This window comes from Paramisgurnus dabryanus, chromosome 4 (genome assembly GCF_030506205.2).
Source record: "Paramisgurnus dabryanus chromosome 4, PD_genome_1.1, whole genome shotgun sequence".
Lineage (NCBI taxonomy): Eukaryota > Metazoa > Chordata > Actinopteri > Cypriniformes > Cobitidae > Paramisgurnus > Paramisgurnus dabryanus.
In genome coordinates, this window is record NC_133340.1 from 20,474,393 (window position 1) to 20,494,224 (window position 19,832).

The window sequence follows — 19,832 nt, forward strand, 5'->3', positions numbered from 1 at the left end:
GTCACCATACACCATCCACTTCAAGAGGACACCTCACTTCTTCAAACCTGGGATGCCTTTTGATGTCTCGGTACAAAACTAGACGAGAAAGATGATAAACTGAAGGAAGATGTCTTGATAAGCACTTGAAAATTGATTATAAATGTTACCAAGCTTTCAAGTTTTTGAAAGTGTTTTGTCTGGGTTTTTATGAAAGGTTTACGTGACAAATCCTGACCTGACACCTGCTGTAAATGTGCCAGTAGAGGTCAACCCTGGAGGGGTCAGAGGTCAAACACAAGCCAATGGCATTGCAAAAGTCACCATCAATTCAAAGGGAGGATCTTCAACACTGCAGATCACCGTAAGATCTGACTATCATTGCTGATCTAGTGCAGAGATTCAGTTCATTCTAAAATTAAGTGAAAATTGATTGAAAATATGCATGTATACATATATTCTTGTTATCGATATATCATTTTCTAGGTAAATACAATAGACCCAACATTACGACCTGAACAGCAGGCAGTGAAGAAAATGACAGCTCAGGCCTATGAACCCAAAACCAACAACTACCTGCATGTTGGCATTGATGCAGCTGAGCTTGAAATTGATAATCAAATGAAAGTCAATCTGAACACAGGAAATAGTCCAGGAGTCAAAAATCAAGATTACACATACATGGTAAGAGAAATTAGTTATATATGATGGTGCATAGTGTAATAAACGTTTGTTTCAACTGTTCCAGTCATGTGGCAAGTATGGCAGCAAGCAAAAAGCCACAGCTGATTTTGATTTTTAAAAATAAGGATGCATCATTATAAATGTTGATGTTTTGTTTCATTTTAAGTCACCATTATTGTGATTAGTGTTTGTTTTAGTTGGACTCTTGACCCTTGACTTGTTGCTTGCTAGTTTTTTCCCTGGTAGTTAACTTTGTGTTAATACACCACATTTGTTATGAACATGTAAAGTTAATAGTGTAATTCTGTGGTGGTTAGTACGTAATGGTGAAGATCATCACCTAATTAATTTACTAAGAAAAAGTTTCTGTCAATAGTGTAAATGAGATCCAGCACTTTCACAGCAGTTTGTCATTAAGCATCAATAATCAGACTATGAATCTCAACCATGGTGACAAATAAAATAGTAAAAAAATCATTATTTATCCATGCTGCAGTGCATGCTGGGAGTCCTGAATGAGATTTGTATTTTTTTGATATCCAGCATGCATTGCAGCATGAAGTTTTTCATTTAATTGTCACCATGGTTGCGATTTATAGTCTGATTCTTGATGTTTGTTCGTCCCAATTGTACAGTGGATATTTTGTCCAAAGTTTTCAAAACTCTTTAATGACAAACTGCTGTGAAAGTGCTGGATCTTATTTACATCATTGAAAGAAAATAAACTTTCGATTAATAAATTAATTAGGTGATGATCTTCACCATTACGTACTTACCACCACAGAACGTTTTTGGGAACGCTGGGAACTTTTAGGGAAAGTTCTTAGAACTTTTTTCTGTTAGCTGGGTCAGCTAGCAAACAGTACTAGTGATAATTGTAAACAAATGTTAAATGTTAAAAATGTATTGCTGAAACACGCCACAAAGACTGTGAACTATGTAGTACTGAATTGTGGAGTTACACTGTTTAACAGTTTCTCCACATTTCTGTGTTCAGGACTATTTGGGTGGGGCTAAAACAGTGGCTCGATGATGGACTGGAGCCATCGAGCCTGGCCCTACCCTTAACACAATCACAAGTATCCATTCAGGTTGTAGCTGTATTTGAAATTTGAGAGAGACGGGAGCTTTTTGTGAGTGGGCGTGGTTTTAGCAACAACTGCAGCCCCAGCATTTGAGAGCAGAGAATCCTGCCTGTTTTTCCAATATTTTGATAACTTATTTTATATTTTTCTGTGGTGTGACAAACTGAGAACAAATGTAATATCTGACTTTATCAGATTATCAGATTCATTTCTTGTAATATTTTAGACTAGATAAGCTAGGTTTACGGTAATGTAATCCAGAAGAATAGCTTTATGTTTTAGATTATATGTTTTTACTAATCTGTTTTTATTTTCAGATCACCAGTAAAGGGCAGATTGTGAATGTAGGCAGATTCAAGAGAGAACGGCAATCTCTGGTGACTCTGTCTCTAATTGTAACCAAAGACATGGTGCCGTCCTTTCGCTTCGTGGCTTATTATCATGTGGGTTCAAATGAGGTGGTGTCTGATTCAGTCTGGGTTGATGTGAAGGACACGTGCATGGGAAAGGTAAAGTAAACCATAACAAAAAATGACTAGGAACCATTATCAAATTACAATTATTTTTTTCATTTTATATTAATGCATTCACATACCTTTCAATGAAAGAAAACCGTACAGAAGTGTGCGTCTTCTTGAGGTGTAGTGCATTTGTATGAACCAAAACATTGTTGGCCAATCTAACACGACAATTCATTCTCCATATTTGAACACTTCTCTGAATTATTCTAATGTTCTGCCTTTTTGTCTCTCATTCAACAGCTTGAACTTCAGGTAAAGAACAAGGCCAATACTTACAGCCCAGGTGATGAGTTCAGCTTGCAAATAACCGGAGACCCTGGGGCTAAAGTTGGACTGGTGGTGGTTGACAAGGCTGTGCATGTGCTCAACAAGAACAGATTAACTCAGTCTAAGGTTATAAATCTCGCTACGCCGTACAAACATTACATGAGTTTCACTGGTGTAAAGCTTTCTTAACTGGTCTGTTTGCTGTCTGTAGATCTGGGACATCATTGAGAAACATGACACTGGTTGTACAGCAGGCAGTGGTAAAGACAGTATGGGGGTTTTCTATGACGCTGGGTTGATGTTTGAGTCCAACACTGGTGGAGGAACCAGTACCAGAACAAGTAATCTCTATTTCATTTTTAAAACAAGTCCTTATAAAAAGAGTATGTTATTAATTTTGTATGTTATTGTCCTCTAGTGCCTGAATGTCCTGTCCCTTCAAGGAGAAGACGGAGATCTGAGGGTATTCTACAGGTCACCACGACACTTGGTGAGGAGCCAGACAATTTTGCATAAAGATTTAATCTGAAGTTAAAACATTTTGAGGGAATTTTCCCAGACAGGGTTTAGATTAAACCAGGACTAGGCATTAGTTATATTAGGAAATTTAAGTAGTTTTTAAAAACAAAACTTACAAAAATGCATTTAGAGACAAAACATTGGCATTCATATATGTAAAGGTACAGTAGCCTATGTCAGTGCAAGGTGTTTTTAAATGAACTGTTTCCCCACCAGCGTTTTTAAAAAAAGTTGCCAACCAGTGCCAGCATTTTTCATGATTTCAAAATATTTAATCCTACCTTAGTTCTCTTATCATCAGAGATAATACATTTTTTGTGAAGGACTCTTGATAGAAATCAGTTTCAGAGTGATTCTCAGAACATACACAGAGTTCTTACTCTTTCCTGTGAGGTGTTGATTCTAGGTTATATAAGTTGCGGAAGAGCATCACCTGGTGGATAATACGGATTGATGGAAATACTGGTCAATTGCAGGGAAGCATTTTCTCTTAATTGACTTGAGTTAACTCATCAATGGCGGGGAAATATGTTAAGGCGGCTCAAACATGCATTTTAGTCTGGGACTGGATAAGCCCTGTCCGGGAAACCACCTCTTTATTGTCAAATTCCCTGATTTACCTTGCAGTGTGTAAGTAAGAATGGATGTTCTGAGCATTGGCACATTTTGCCTTTATGTGCTTTACAGCTCCCAAATCCCTCTTATATCCAACTCATAATTTCTCAAACACAGAATTTCATGTTTCCCAAATGTATGTATCTTTAATGATGTTTATCTTTTTTCATTATTCGACTGACTATATTTCCCTATTTGTACATTTATGCATTTGCAGTGCTAATGTTTTAATCAGTACAGTACAGTGTGATCTCTGAGATTAAACCCACGACCTTATACACATTGCACTACAGTACTTACGAGTTACTGTACAGGAACACTTCTCATTGTTCTACTGTTGTGCTTTCAGCTAGTAAATACACTGGTGAGCTGAAGAAGTGCTGTGTGGATGGAATGAAGGAAAATAAACTCGGCTACACCTGTGAACGACGATCCACGTACATCATAGATGGACAAGAATGTGTTCAGGCTTTCCTGCACTGCTGTAACCAGATGAAAATCAGCAAAGAGAAAGCTGGAGATGAAGACTTGATTCTGGCTCGTAGTACGTATCCTAACAAATATTGTTAGCTTTTCCAAACTTTTTGTCTCTAAGAAATTATTGTCTGAATTAAGGGCACATAATATGCCTGTTTTTATAAGATTTAATGTTAAAGCTGGTCCACACAGAGATGCTTTTACTTTAGCTGTATACATAATTTTTTTATAGAATCTGCATTTTCTCCAGATGGATTTGAGAGCCTGAATCTGATATTTTAAACCAAGTCCCGGTGTGGATAAATCTTAAACCGACACCCTTGCACCTTCGTTTGTACAGCCAATCTGTATATTTGTGCCCTTTTCTCTCACAGATTATGGAAAATATACTCAGAAATGCATAAGTTTGCTTATCGTCCACTATTTCTCTCTGGAGAAATCACGTGCATGCATTTATTTTCCGATCCGATCATGAACTTTACCCAAAAGCCATGGGTGGTGCTTTATCAGTGGGACGTCACATTACCAAGAGAATCAAAACAGCATGTCTAATGAGACTGCTTTGGTTTATTGGGGTTTAAAAGAAACTTAAAGGGGACATATTATGAAAATCTGACTTTTTCCATGTTTAACTGCTATAATTGTGTCCCCAGTGCTTCAATCAACCTAGAAAATGTGAAAAAGATCAACCCAGTAACTTAGTTTTGGTAAACCATTTTCTGCAAACATGTGAAAAAATAGGTCATTGTAATTTGGCCCTTATTGTGATGTCAGAATAAGGTAATACCGCCCCTTTATCTGCACTATCCAACCACAGCACAACCATTTAGTGCAAAGAAAAAAGAGAGAGAGAGAAAATAATTCACAGCACAATAGAGTTTCAATTGCAACAAACCATCTAAAGCGCACGGTGCACGGTCTAAATGGGCGTGTCCGATGCCACTTTTGCTATTTTAACAACGGGAAAAATGGTTTGTGCGCCGAGCGCAGGGTCGAAAAGGGTTGTACATATTTTCCTAATGAGTAATGGGTGTGTTTTGGGCGTAACGTGCAGTAAACCAATGAGAGACTCAGCTATCATCCCCTTTAAAAGCCAGTTGCGCTGTCGCTGTGCGTAATCCCTATTTAGATAACGGACCTTGTAAACTGAAGAACTAAGCGGAGGAAGAAGGCCACCAGTTTAAGAATAATGTTAAAAAATTGTTGTTTTCATTTTTATTGAATTTTTTATTATTAAAACCTTTAAAAGCCTTTTTCTTTTTCTTAGTCATAGAAGTACAAATATCAGGCTTTGAATTGCTGTCCTAAATGTATTGATATCTTACATAATCAATGTAATCGCATAAAATGATTAGCAAATATGCAAGAAAAGGTTTGTATTCTAAAAATACAAACAAAAGATAAAGGATTTACAAACGCGCAGAGAGCCGAAGCGTTTCAGCACTAGAACAGCGCCATATGGCCGGGATTTTTTACAAAGCATTATTTAAAATGTTTCTCATCTTACCATATCCACAGGTACAGTGTCATCATGTACAATAAATCCGTAAGATAGCATTTAAAAACGTTTAAAAATAGATGCATTTGTTTAAAGCAAAGCATTTATTTACTTACCAGACTGCAGGTGAAGCAGCTCTTTGTGCTTTCTAACGTCTCATAATCTGTCCTCATTTATGTCCAAGAGACTCAATAATAATCTTTTACATTCAATTCTTTAATCTTTCATATTTAAAAGCGTTTTTGTGCTGCTGCCATGTGATTAGCAAACCCGCGTTGTCGTCCCGTTTAGGCGCATATTACTAATGCGCTCTTTAAATAACAAAATAACATATTGCGCCATTGACTTTAGACTTTAAAGCAGGTTTTTGTTGGTCAATGGCGTAGTCTATTTTAGTTGCCTCAAAATAGCAACGCGCCAACAATGCGCCTAAACACACCTCGTTTTCAGACAAGAACGCCCATGGGCGCAAAAGGGGGCGCAAATGCATTTGATATTTAAACAACGTGGCGCTAAACGTGAAAATTATAATTGCGCAGGGTGGAAACTAGCAAAAGACACTTGCGTCGCGCATTGCGCTGCATTGCGCCGGGTGTAAGATAGAGCCCTATGTTTACATCTTAAAAAAATCTCATAATATGTCCCCTTTAAGGGTTGGATTTTTTGTATTGTTGGGTTGTTGTGTTCACACACTGCCAACACACATAGATGTCCAAAAAATATTTTGCATAATAGGTGGCCTTTAATATGCTTAGATTATTTTATTTTTTTACCTAAACACTCCCTCATATTAATTTCATCTGTTAACGTAGGTGAAGAAGATGATGACTATTATACATCATCTGATGAGATTGTGTCACGGACACAGTTCCCTGAGAGTTGGCTTTGGGAGGAAGTAACTCTCCCCGCTTGCAGAGACAAAAACTGGTAAGTGGGAGTCTTAAGCATGGTTCATATTCGATACGTGGAGCCGAGCCTGTGGTACCTAATGACCCAAATTACAATCGTGGAGTGGACGGTCATATGTGCAAAAAAAATCCTCTATTTTTCTGAAAAGGTCACATACGAAACGTGTCGATTTCGTATTGGTCCTCAAGTGATATAAATTTGCAAGTCAGAGTTTGCCAAATGTTAACCAATAAACGCAGCGAAATGCAATTTTTTTTACAGGAGCTTGCATCGGTTTGCCACATTCACATGAATGAAAGTCAATGAAACAAAAAGTCTAGTGTGACCGTGGCATTAGGGGCAAGAGTAGCAGGCACAAGTGTACAGGCATCGCTATGACCCATCCCTGTGAAACAAAACATATCCAAAACTTTAATGTTACAATAAAATTAAAAATTAATTTGCATATGTAACAAAGGCCAGCTAATGAATGACTACAGTACTAAACCTCACTCCAGACCTCAAGAGGTGCTCTAGTGACAGACAATAGAGGTCATGACCTTTAGCGTCCCTGTTAGAGTGGCAGACTGTGTGGACTAATAATCGGTTCAGAGGGTTTACTCTGTGCTATTCATCTATATTTATCTCTACCTTAACTTGAAAATCAGCAACTGTGTTGTGTAAGATTAACTTTAAAATTACTTCAATTTGCTAACGTCTAAAAATTAAACATTTTACCTAAAATTTCCCACTTTAAAGTCACCATTAAATGAAAGTAGCGATTGTCTTATTTTCCTGTGGCGATATCCAAGTGAAACGGCTTTTGAGATAAGTAAAGGCAGGGTTGGACTTGAATTTGTCCAAGGAAAACAGATTTGATTATTTGAAGTTGGGTCATGTTGCTATTTGCTAATCGCTGCGATCTTTTCCCGGTCCCCGCCCACCTGCCATACCATACGACCGGAAGTAAAGAGAGGTCTTTTGAGGAGGGGAGGAGATTTTTGTTTTTGATTAAAGTTATTAGGACACAAATGTTCTGCTTACAGATAATTTTTTTCTGAAAAAATACCACAATATTTCAAAACAGATTACAGTTTTTCATTTCAATTTCATTGCGACTTTAAGTTGAAAATGTTTAAATATTTTAGGCGTTACCAATTTAAGTATTTTTTTTTAAAGTTGATCCAACAGTTTGGACTTTAACTTTTTATTTTCTCATATTCCAGTTTAACAACATCACTCACCAAAGAAAGAATTTACCTGAAAGAATCTATCACTACTTGGCAAATCTTAGGGATCAGCCTGTCAGACACAAATGGTAAGTTGAAGATGCAGAATATTGCGAATTTATGATTTCCTATAAAAAGTTTTTGAGCTAAAATACTGCTTTTTAAAATGTTCTGCATCCCACTGTCTTTTTCCTTAAAGGTATCTGTGTGGCAGATCCTCAGGAGATGATAGTTTTTAAGAATTTTTTTATCGACCTCAAGATGCCATACTCAGCCGTTCGCAACGAGCAACTGGAAATCAAAGCCATTATTCACAATTACACCCCACAAAAGACAAAGGTAAATCTGTCTGTAGTATTTGAAGAGTTCAGATGCAAAACCCTCTCAAAGTGCATTCTTATAATACTTATATTTAGTTTCTATAATTTCGCTTTAATTGCAATGAAAATGTTTTATTAGTCAGTATTTGAAATGTGTTTTTTTCACAAAAGTCACTTTAGTCATTAGGGCCCAGAGCCCTACATCGTACAGTAGGTGCGAAGCCCTATTGTATTTCTTTTTATTTATTTTAACACTTTGGGCAAATTTGGGTCCCTGTCCCCTTAACATGTTAAAAAGTCTTGAAACTTGGCACAAACGTCAGAGTCATCAGCCACTAGGACATGAGCAAAGGCTGGCACATAGGCATGGCGGGGGGTAATGCAAAATGCAAAAACAATCTGTGCATAGATACGCACATATACATAGGTGTTGATACATATATAGTTCTCATTGACCCGAACAACTTTCGCTGTGACATCCATTAACTATGGCGGACGCTTGATTTTTTTCCCCAAACCAGTTCAGATAGGAGTTTTACTTAAACATGAGCTCAGGGGCAGAAAGAAATTTGATTGGTTCACAAAAATGACCAATGAAAGTCCTCAACCGGAGCCTTCAAGGCAGCTTCTGCAGTGAAGCAGTTCGAGCTCACCGTTGGTCAGGTGAGTAGCGCAGATGGTTAGATAGGAATGTGACTGGTTTTGAACTCAGCTCGAAATGTTTTGGGCGTTTAAGTTAAGTGTTTCCACGTTTTCATGTGTCCGTGGCACGACTTTCATTTTCGTGCCAGATTCACGTGTTGGTTACTTAATTTTTTTCCTTTTTTCAAACCATTGTCGATTGGGGTTAGATTTGTGGGTTTCTTTTATTTTTAAACTGTTTTCGCGTGAGGATGAAGTTGTGTCTGGGTTAGAATGGCAGTGGTTTATACATTTATTTGTCAGAAATTTAAACTGTTTTCACTTGATGTTAGGGTCAGGATGTCATTTTATGTAACAGAAAGTTGTTCTAACCCCAATCCCAAGCAACAATGGTAAGAAAATAGGAAAAACAATTGAGTAACCAACACGTGAAACTGGCACGAAAATGAAATTCGTGCCACGGACACGTTAAAACGTGGAAACACGTAATTTAAATGCTCAAAACATTTCAAGCTGAATTCAAAACAGTCACATTCCTATCTAACCATCTGCGCTACTCACCTGACCAACGGTGAGCTCGAACTGCTTCACTGCAGAAGCTGCCTTGAAGGCTCCCATTGAGGAATTTCATTGGTCATTTTTGTGAACCAATCAAATTTCTTTCTGCCCCTGAGCTCATGTTTAAGTAAAACTCCTATCTGAACTGGTTTGGGAAAAAAAATCACGGGTGCCGGACAGGAAGTCAGCCATTTTAGATTTTGTGGAAGGTGCATGCAGTGAACTTTTATTATTCCTACTAAAGGATTCATGCAATTAACACAAGATATTGGAGATACTAAATTGTGAACAGATTTTTTTATATCTCGAATGCTGTTATCATGGTAATGCATCAAACTTTAATTTTATATCCAGTATATATGAAGCTCTTGGCATGCTTAGAATAACATGTAATTTGGCAAACACAAAATAGTTTTCAGCCGTTAAATGTAGGCAAAAGTTCAGACAAGGGTGTGGTAGGGGGCTTTCTAGCACCCCCTTTTATCTAAAATGTGGGGTTAGTTTTGCCTAAAATCCTGAACTTTTAAATACTCCTTCTAGGGGCTTCATGGGAATGCCACCAAACGTGGTTAACATGATGTCAAGACATTGAACATGATACATTGTGTACAGATTTCTGATATCTCGAACAATGTCACCATGGCAAGGAAATACATTGCAAAATCAGTGAAACAGGAAGTGTCTACTGCATACACTGAGTAATTTCAATCACATCTGAGACATAGGTTTGGATATGGGGTCTATTGATGTAGTTATCGTTAATCACAGATATAGGGCCACCAACTGGCAACAAACAACAGTGTGTCACTTAAAACAGACTTTAAAATAATCCACTTATATTTAACCACTTAATTGTATGTGCCCACCATGCACTTTTTTCTAGGGCCACCATGTAGCATTGTCGACATGGTGAGAGGGCCCTGTGACTGCTGGTTGCAGCTATTATATATGCAGCTAGTTTCATTTGGTATTCCATCTTTTGCTGAAAAAAGTGCATATGTTGGCAAAACCTTCTAAAAGCAATTCACCGAACAAGATTTAGTGAATATTCGGTTTCTATCATTATCTAATTTTTGACAGAGACAGCGTTATGTGGCTTTTCGCGTATGAGCTATTCATTTCTCTTCTTCCTTTTTCTTATTTGCCATTTTCTTTGTAACTTGTCAACTTGGTGTGGTTTCCGATTAATTTTATTAGAAAGATTTATAAAGCAGACTCAGTTAAAGACTGCTAGTTTGCTCCAGATTTTGATCTACATTCAGATCTGTCTACTCTCTCATTTTTAATAGGTGCGTGTGGAGTTTATGGAGACAGAAAGTGTTTGCAGTTCTGCTAGTAAGAAGCGTAAATACAGACAAGTGGTTGAAGTCGACCGCCTTTCTACAAGATCTGTTCTATTTGTGATTATTCCAATGGAGCTGGGCAATCACCAGATTGAGGTGAAAGCTGCAGCATATGATTCTGTCAACACTGATGGAGTGAGGAAGACCCTGAAGGTGGTGGTAAGTCTGATTGGGAATTCTGGGTGTTTTAGCAAAGACATTTTTCTGTTTTATCTGTTGATTTGTTTATGTAATAATAAATACAAATTTTCAAATTACTGGTTGATAACTTTTTCTTTCTCCTTCAGTCTGAGGGTGTATTAATGCAGCTGATGGAGAAAAATGTGGAGCTTAGTCCTTCTAAGATAGGTAAAATTAAATTTAATTCATAGAAAGATTATCTAATTTAATTTAGTGAAATAATGAAAATGCAGTGAATATCAGTATATACACTGTAGGGTTGTAATGGTATGACGACCCATACCATAAACATTTGAATGATTTCCATTATTCCAGAGAGAATCTAGGTACAATCGTGAACACTGATTTTATAGTATAATCAAAGTCTTTTTAAGGAAGTTGTATCACTCTGATGCCATGTCTGCATATCGCCATGTAGCTTCCGGTTTTGGCCAAGTCACATTTGTTTAATAGCAAGAGGCACCAAGTGCATTATCGCCATCTACTGAGTTGGAATGACTCTGTGCTCTTTGATGAGAGTGCCGTTGGGTGACGAGACTGAGTTAGGTGGTGATAAGGCATAAAAAAAATAGTTTGGTTCTGGTTTCCGACCGACCCTGTCAATTTATGTGCGACCCAAATTTATTTTATGAGCTTGGGGAAGAAATAATACACATTAAATAAATACACAAATAAAAACTTTGAGGCGAACTATGATTTACCTTTTAGTACAGCACCGTTTTTGTAAAGCACGCGATGCAACGTCCTCCAGCAATGCTAACAAACAAGGCAGCTACACGGTCGTTAACACAATCGTTCACACATCGTTCGTCACTTACAAAGGCACTGTTAACTTTTGGTGTGCATTCGAGATGCTGTTTCGTGCACAGCAACGTAATCTTTTGCCCCCGCCGAAAGTTGTAACTTACAGACCAAAAAAGACGAGCTGAACAACGACATGCAAGTGGGCTTTTCTCTTCCAGAGAGCACAAACCAAGGCTATGTATTTTTTTACTTTAAAACACGCAGTGTATTCGTTCAGCTGCATTTACTTTTCCCTCTCTCTCTCTTTCTCTCTCTCTCAAACACACACACACACACACACACACACACACACACACACACACACACACACACACACACACACACACACACACACACACACACACACACACACACACACACACACACACACACACACTTACGCGAAGGGAATAATGTGCTGCCATTCATTATGGGCATACTCACCAAAGTTCAATGTTTTGCGAGATTAGATTACATACAAAATCAATGCAAAGATGCAATCAAACGCGTCCGCGCAAATGACGCGAATTGGGCGGTGCAATTGCCGCGAAAAAACATGTTTTTCCCTTTAAACGAGTCTTCTTACAAGTTGAATATATGTAGTTCAAACAAAAACTCAGAACTTCACGAACGCGCACACAGGATCATTTGACATTTTAGAGGTGTGTGTGTGTGTGTGTGTGTGTGTGTGTGTGTGAGAGAGAGAGAGAGAGAGAGAGGGAGAGAGAGAGAGAGAGAGAGAGAGAGAGAGAGGGGTAAAGGGCTCGTTATAGTCGTGCGTAGGTCCTACGGCGTAGCTGGGACGGCGTAGGTTCCGCGTCCGTTTTCATTTATACTTTTTCGTCGTCGTCCGCGTCAACGTGCAAACACACGCGCAGGCCGCTGGTAGGCAGTAACCACGCAGGTAACCACAGTAGCAGCGCGAATGCCAAAGAAGAAGAAGCTTTGCAAGTTAATCCACAAACAAAGAAGAAACAGCAACTTGTTGTGTATAATTTGAGAAGACCAGCAATGATGGATGTACATAAACAGCGACTTTTGTTGTAGTTTGAGTTTAATCACTCCTCAACTTGGCCATTCTTTATTTTCACCGTCGCAAACGGAAATACCTATGACACAGTTTTTTTTACCTGACGGGAGGGGTTGTGGTGGACCAATCCGGCGTAGAACCTACGCACGACTATAAATCGCCCTTAAGAATGGTTCCCACGTCGAGAAAACTTAATAGAAGACTAGAAACGTGTTAAGGACTAAAGTATGTATGTCACTCGTCTAATTGCAGTATGTTAACTGGATAACACTGGATATAACTCATTGTATAGTGTAATAAAATAATGTATTTTAATTACACAAATCAAACGTTGATCGATAGATACTCATCTTTGATAGATGAAGACTATTCCACCATCTGATCTTTTAATTATTTGCAGTTTTTATTTGTCTCTAGTAAATTATACACAGCAAAATCCCCGGTGTTAAATAAACACTGCTTGGTGCATACACACACACACACACACACACACACACACACACACACACACACACACATACGCACGCACACACACACACACACACACACACACACAAACACACACTCCATTAAAAAGAGATCATCTGTGGAGACATGGCTCTATGCTGCGTGAGACAAACACGCAATACAGCCAAAGTCACCTCAAATATATCTGCTATTCAATTTAAATATTTAACAATTTCCTACCTATCTCTTGCTGCCACTGAAAAAATAAATAAATAAAAAATAATTCCCTACCGACCCATGACCTAAACTGACAACCAACCAGAACCAAACTTTTTTTTATGCCTAATGCACCTTAACACTGGATGGCTTAGAGGTGAGTAAATCATGGGGTTATTTTTAGGGATGTAACGATTCAATCGAGTGTCTCAATAAAAATGCCTGTCTGAAATCAATTCTCAATCGCAAGGCTGCGATTCTTTGTTTCATGCACAGCTTGAGTGTGCTCTGTGATCAGTAGGAAGTCCTTATCAATTTAAAATCATTATGAGTCTGAGTCGTTTATGACGTGGAATTAAAAAAGCAACATTCGTTAAATAAAAATCATTCAAAATATTCTTTATTATCATGAAAATATCTGAAACAATTTGAAGAACAGCGTATAAATATTCCTGTAGACATTTCCTGGAATAGCGTTTGTAATACTACACAGGAAAATCCCCAGTGTTAAATTAACTCTACCAGTGTTAAATCAACACTATTTGGTGTTTATATAATCCACACCAAGATCGGTGTTAAAAAAGACTGGTGTTAAAAATATAACTCTGAATCAGTGTTAAAGTTAATGAGATAATGAAGTGATGATTAAGACATTAATGGTGAACACCTGCTGGTCATTCAAATCAATTACATTTTGGACATTTTCCTGTCTCTAAATTTTTATTTTGATGACTCGTTTTCTGGAGAAAATACTAAAATAATAAAGATAGACAAATTATTAAATGCAATAGATCAATACGGTTGGGTGTATGCCTCCAAAAGCTGCAATCTTTCACGTTTGCCTCTCTATCAGCATCTCTGTTTGAAAAATAAAATGATAACTTGCAGAATTATTTTCTAAATGGATAAGTTTAACTTCTAAACAGCTGTCAGAACAAAATACAAAAAAAGTGCTCAACTATTCCAGCATCCACACGCGTGATTTAGTAGACAAATCTTCTTTCTGACGTGATGTCTCACAAGTCAAATAGACATTTGCCACAAAATATATCATATTAAATCATAAGTTTGTGTTTGTTATGAGGTCATTTGAAGTCACCATTACTGTGATTAGTGTTTCCTTTAGTTAGGCATTTGTCCCTTGACCTTCACTGATCTAAATCTCCTCTTTTAGCAATAGCAACAATGTTTTAGTAAAACCACTTGTTCATTGCTTCATGTAGAGGGAAGCCCTTCCAGACCTTCTCAGGTTGTTTATTTTTATTATTTTCTACTCTACAAATTATTGAAACATTTGGTCACAAATTTATTATGAAGAAACAGACATATAAAAAGCTCTATGCAAATGACAGTGTATTGAATGAGACTGCTGTAACGCTTTAGTGTGTTTTTTGTTGTTGTTGTTTTTTGCTTAAGAGAGACTTCATGATTTCTGATACAAATCTCAACGATGGTGACAGTTAATGGTAAGAAAGTTGCTAAATTTTTGTCATGTTGCAATGCATGATGGGATTTATGAATGAGTTTTCTACAATCCTGGTTCCCAGCATGCATTGCGGCATGAAGCTTTGTTGTTAATTGTCACCATGATTGTGTTTTATAGGCTGATTGTTGATGTCTCAGTGTGTCTGTCTTGCACCACAGATTAGATTTGGGTAAACAATATTTAACTCTTCAGGGTATGTGGACTTTTACAGCACTGTTGGATTTCATGGGAGCTTCACAGGTTTGGCAGAACATAAATTAGACATTTACATTCAGTGATAATTTTTTTTTACGATATCATTGACTCCCAAGTTTTATACTAATTAACATAGTGTTAGTTATAGACTTCACTTCTCTCATCTTCCTCTGCTTTAACAGATGTGTTTTATAAACACACTGCCACAATTAGCAGAAGAAATCTAACACTAAATTTCAAGACCCAAGTACCCAACTAAAGGAAACACTAATCGGAGCAATGGTGACTTACTTTATTAACCAGATTAACAGCAGTTCTTTAGAAGTTAAACCTATCATCCATGTAACTCTGCAAGCAAGTTGTAATTTTAGTTTTCAAACAGAGATGATGTTAGTGTTCATTTAACTATGGTGATTTCATCTATTGCATTTAATAATTTGGCTTTCTTCCTCATTTTAGTATTACTTTCTCCAGAAAAAGAGTCAACAAAATAAAATTTTTAAGACAGGAACAATTCCAAAATTGAGTTGATTTGACACAAAATGACCAGCAGGTGTTCACTATTAATGACTCAATCACTTCATTATCTTATTAACTTTAACACTGATTTAGTGTTTTTTTAACACCAATCTTGGTGTGGATTATATAAACACCGAGCAGTGTTAATTTAACACTGGGGATTTTACTGTGTACTTCTTCTGTGGCACAAAGGGAGTTTCTGCACAAGAGCGCCCCCTGGCGTTCGGATGTGCCGGGATTTCACCGTAATTCATTCAAATTCATTCATTGAGAATTTTTTTTTATTTAATTTGGAGATTTAGCACGTCAAAGCAGTCATGACCAAAAAAAGACAAATGATATATAATTTGTGATTGTTACTGTAAATGATCAAAACTAAGCTTTATATACATACATATATGTATAAGTAAAACACTGAAATAGACACCAAGCGTTATTATTTAGCACAGAAATACCTGCTTGCTGATTTGACTTATTATTTTGCACAGAAACACCTAATGATTCTTATATTTTTTATTTTAGGAATCTCTTTTCTATCATTTGAAAGTGATCACCGACCATAATATTAAATCACAAGAAAGTCGCGTCAGGCATAAATCTAGGTTCGGTACAGATATTTTATGTGTCATCACCGAAATTTAAAGAAACAGCTTACCTGTTTTGTAGTTTAACTTTTAACAAGATAACCACCCTGTTTTAAATACATTTTAAAACGTATTCACGTCGAAAAAAATCAATTATTTATGTTGAATTTGATGAACTTCTTAATATGAGACGCAGATAGCGCGTTAGGCTAAATTGCATGCGCCAGGACCATGGCCAGCACACAAAAGCGCAACATCGATACAACGAAAAGCAATCCAAAATTTACGGACTTAAATTAGATTAGAATTTATGTTTATAATAAATAAATAAAAAACATTAAAATAAGGTCAGAAGTAACAAGGTGCAGAATAAATATGTGCAAAATGCCTAAAGTGCACGGAAACAAAACACAAGCCAAATAGATAAATCAGATAACCCAGAGTGATTTATAAATAAAATAAAATAAAGAAATTATTAAAAGAACGAAAGTATAGAGAGAATTGCCAGCTATGTCTTTTAAATGTAGAAACATAGAGGCAATGGTTTATTAACATAGAAACTTCTTATGGACGGGTTGTTGGATTTATTAAAGGAATAGTCTACTCATTTTCAATATTAAAATATGTTATTACCTTAACTAAGAATTGTTGATACATCCCTCTATCATCTGTGTGCGTGCATGTAAGCGCTGGAGCGCGCTGCTACACTTCGATAACATTTAGCCCCATTCATTCAATGGTACCACTCAGAGATAAAGTTAGAAGTGACCAAACACATCAACGTTTTTCCTATTTAAGACGAGTAGTTATACGAGCAAGTTTGGTGGTACAAAGTAAAACGTAGCGCTTTTCTAAGCGGATTTAAAAGAGGAACTATATTTTATGGCATAATAGCACTTTTGGGAGTACTTCGACTCGGCGCAGTAACACTCTCCCTCTCCCATTATGAGAGGGAGCGGACTTTTCAGGCGAGTCGAAGTACTCCCAAAAGTGCTATTATACCACCAAACTTGCTCGTATAACTACTCGTCTTAAATAGGAAAAACGTTGATGTGTTTGGTCACTTCTAACTTTATCTCTGAGTGGTACCATTGAATGAATGGGGCTAAGCTAAATGCTATCGAAGCGTCGCAGCGCGCTCCAGCGCTTACGTGCACGCACACAGATGATAGAGGGATGTATCAACAATTCTTAGTTAAGGTAATAACATATTTTAATATTCAAAATGAGTAGACTATTCCTTTAACACATTTTAAAAGTATTTATTGAAAGCTGCTACATCACATATTATTTGCATAGCATTATCATAATATGCTGTATATTAATATATTGGGAGAAAGCTGTTATATGTGAAATCATTCATAACACATCTGCGGCGATTTGACTGTGAGATTGGTAGTCGAATCAGGCTTCTCTTATCGATGTATCGAATCTTCGACTATTCGGGGTCACCCCTTCTACAATCCATGTGTTTGTTGTACTCCAAGAAAAGAGATTTAAGTGGGAGACATTAACTCGCATCATTGTTTACTTTGTGATTCGTACCTTTTTGCATATCGTTAACATTTACTAACACATACTTACACACCAAAGGAAATGTAAAACCTTGAATCGGATAATAAGTGCTCTTTAACATTTGCTTTTTGAATGATAAAACTTTGTATATAACACATTTTATTACACGGCTCATTACTGTGCTTGATTCTGATTGGCTGTGACATTTGCAGGTTCGTTATTTCCAGATAACAACCACTCAAAACTAATAACACATGGCTGCAAATAATTTTGACAGGTACGGTTTAATATTACACAAAAATGAAATATAAATATGCCCTTATAACTTATATGACATTATATTTACGAATGATTAAACCAAATATTGTGTTTGTGTTATGTTATCTTAAAACCAGGGCCGTGCACAGACATTTTGAGAGGCAGTGGCCCAAACCAAAAAGGGGGCACTGGGGGAGGGCACAATTTATGGTTTTAACAAACTGATGTGTTATAGATTAATATCAGAAAAAGAGAAGTGATTATAATGGAAAATATACTTAATAACAAGAATTAAAGTGTGACAAAACTGCTTAATATTCTATATGATTTACGTGCTGAAGCTTTGAATCCATGTTTACAATTTTGAAGAGCTTTTGCAGCCTTCCTTTGCAGTCTTCTTTTTTTGTGAAAACATTGTTTTTATTTTTTTGTCTACAAAGTGTGCCAACAACAGCAAATTTGGTGTTATTTATATTAGACAATCACTGTAATTCTAAGAATGTTTACTTGCTAAGTTGTTAGCACTTTTAGAAGACCAAGAGCAAATCATTACCCACAGAAATACAAAAACATACGAAAGCCAAGAGAGGTCATCCACATTTTTATTTTTGCTGCTTGTTTTCTCATGATCTCGAGATAACAAAAGTTGTTTTCATGTTATCCTGACATGATAATCCAAATGCCATAATGTAATTTCCTGTCCATAATATTCGTTTATTTTGAAGTGGACTGCTAAAACATATGAGTTGGGTTACCACGCGTAGCTCATTGTCGATAGACTTAATAAATAAATAAATTTTGATGTTCGTGAATTTAGGGACCATCTCTAAAGTAACAATGTACACGTTTCTATCTTCAATAGTATTTAACAGTTTATTTGAATAAAAATAAAAAATAAAAAAAAGTGTGCATAGTTGACAACCACGAACACTTTACAGTTGGTTTTGTGACTGTTTGTTGACTTTAAGTAACTCCATTTTAATGCTGTTTAAATAGAAACGTTTATGGAGATACTTTATAGACGGTCCCTAAATTCACCGCGCTATCAAATGGTCAATTATTGGCAAATCTGTTTCATCTTGAGCGAATCCCCGATCCAAGTAAAATCTAATTTGTTCATTCATGCTAATTTAGCTAAATATGCTTTTGCTGTCTAAAAATTATGTTCTTTTGTAAGCTTTAATCACATCACAGGAATACAACTGTTATCTCGAGATAAGGAGAAAATTAAGTCGTGATCACGAGAAAACAACCAAGCAAAAATAAATATAGTACACGACCTCTCTCGGCTTCAAACTACCAAATTACTAATTGAGCAGCTTAACAACTGAGGTAATGTAATGCATCTGTTAATACGACAAACTGTCGTCTCCGCCCTTCAAAGAGTGGACACAGATTGTGAGAGATGATGCGTAGCGAGCGGGAAATCACGAAGTGGATTACCAGAAAAGGTGGATCTTTAGACGAGCGGTAACAGAACACTTTGACCCGGGTTGGCGGTTGGTGAGAGGGGCACCTCAGCTGATTAGGGCAGAGGGGCAGTTGCTCTAGCCACCCCCCTGTGCACGGCCCTGCTTAAAACCAAAATTAAAAACATTCATTAAAAATAAGCATTAAAAATAAGCAAATAAAATCAACCTGATCTCACAAATTTCAGTGGTATAGTCAGTGGTATAGTCATGGAATATTTTGCCACGGATCTCAGCATTTTTCTGTGACCGTATCACTGACTTTCTTTTTCTTACCATTGTTGCTTCGGTTTAGGGTTAGATTTACATAAAATGACATCCCTACCCAAATCCAAGCGACATGGTTTGAAAATAGGAAAAAGCAGTTGAGTAACCAATCCGTGACAATGACACGGTAAAGAAAGTCTGTGATACGGCCACGGAAAAATGAGTAGATAAATGAGCAAAATATTCCGTGACTATACCACGGAACTTTGTGAGGTCATGTTGAATTAAATATTTCAAATCAATATTTAATGTTCCTTA

General features: G+C 36.8%; 1 protein-coding gene across 2 annotated transcripts in view; it reads left to right on the forward strand.

The window, feature by feature from the left end:
- LOC135760479 (complement C3-like) overlaps nt 1–19,832 on the forward strand; it is a 42,919-nt gene that overhangs the window by 8,649 nt on the left and 14,438 nt on the right. For both annotated transcript variants that reach the window (XM_065274471.2, XM_073814289.1), the window contains exons 11-23: nt 1–70; nt 197–343; nt 466–663; nt 2,066–2,257; nt 2,510–2,662; nt 2,748–2,877; nt 2,955–3,026; nt 4,020–4,214; nt 6,458–6,572; nt 7,760–7,851; nt 7,962–8,101; nt 10,572–10,784; nt 10,913–10,973. In XM_065274471.2, the coding sequence (XP_065130543.1) occupies nt 1–70; nt 197–343; nt 466–663; nt 2,066–2,257; nt 2,510–2,662; nt 2,748–2,877; nt 2,955–3,026; nt 4,020–4,214; nt 6,458–6,572; nt 7,760–7,851; nt 7,962–8,101; nt 10,572–10,784; nt 10,913–10,973 (1,778 nt within the window). The remainder of the gene's footprint in view (nt 71–196; nt 344–465; nt 664–2,065; nt 2,258–2,509; nt 2,663–2,747; nt 2,878–2,954; nt 3,027–4,019; nt 4,215–6,457; nt 6,573–7,759; nt 7,852–7,961; nt 8,102–10,571; nt 10,785–10,912; nt 10,974–19,832) is intronic.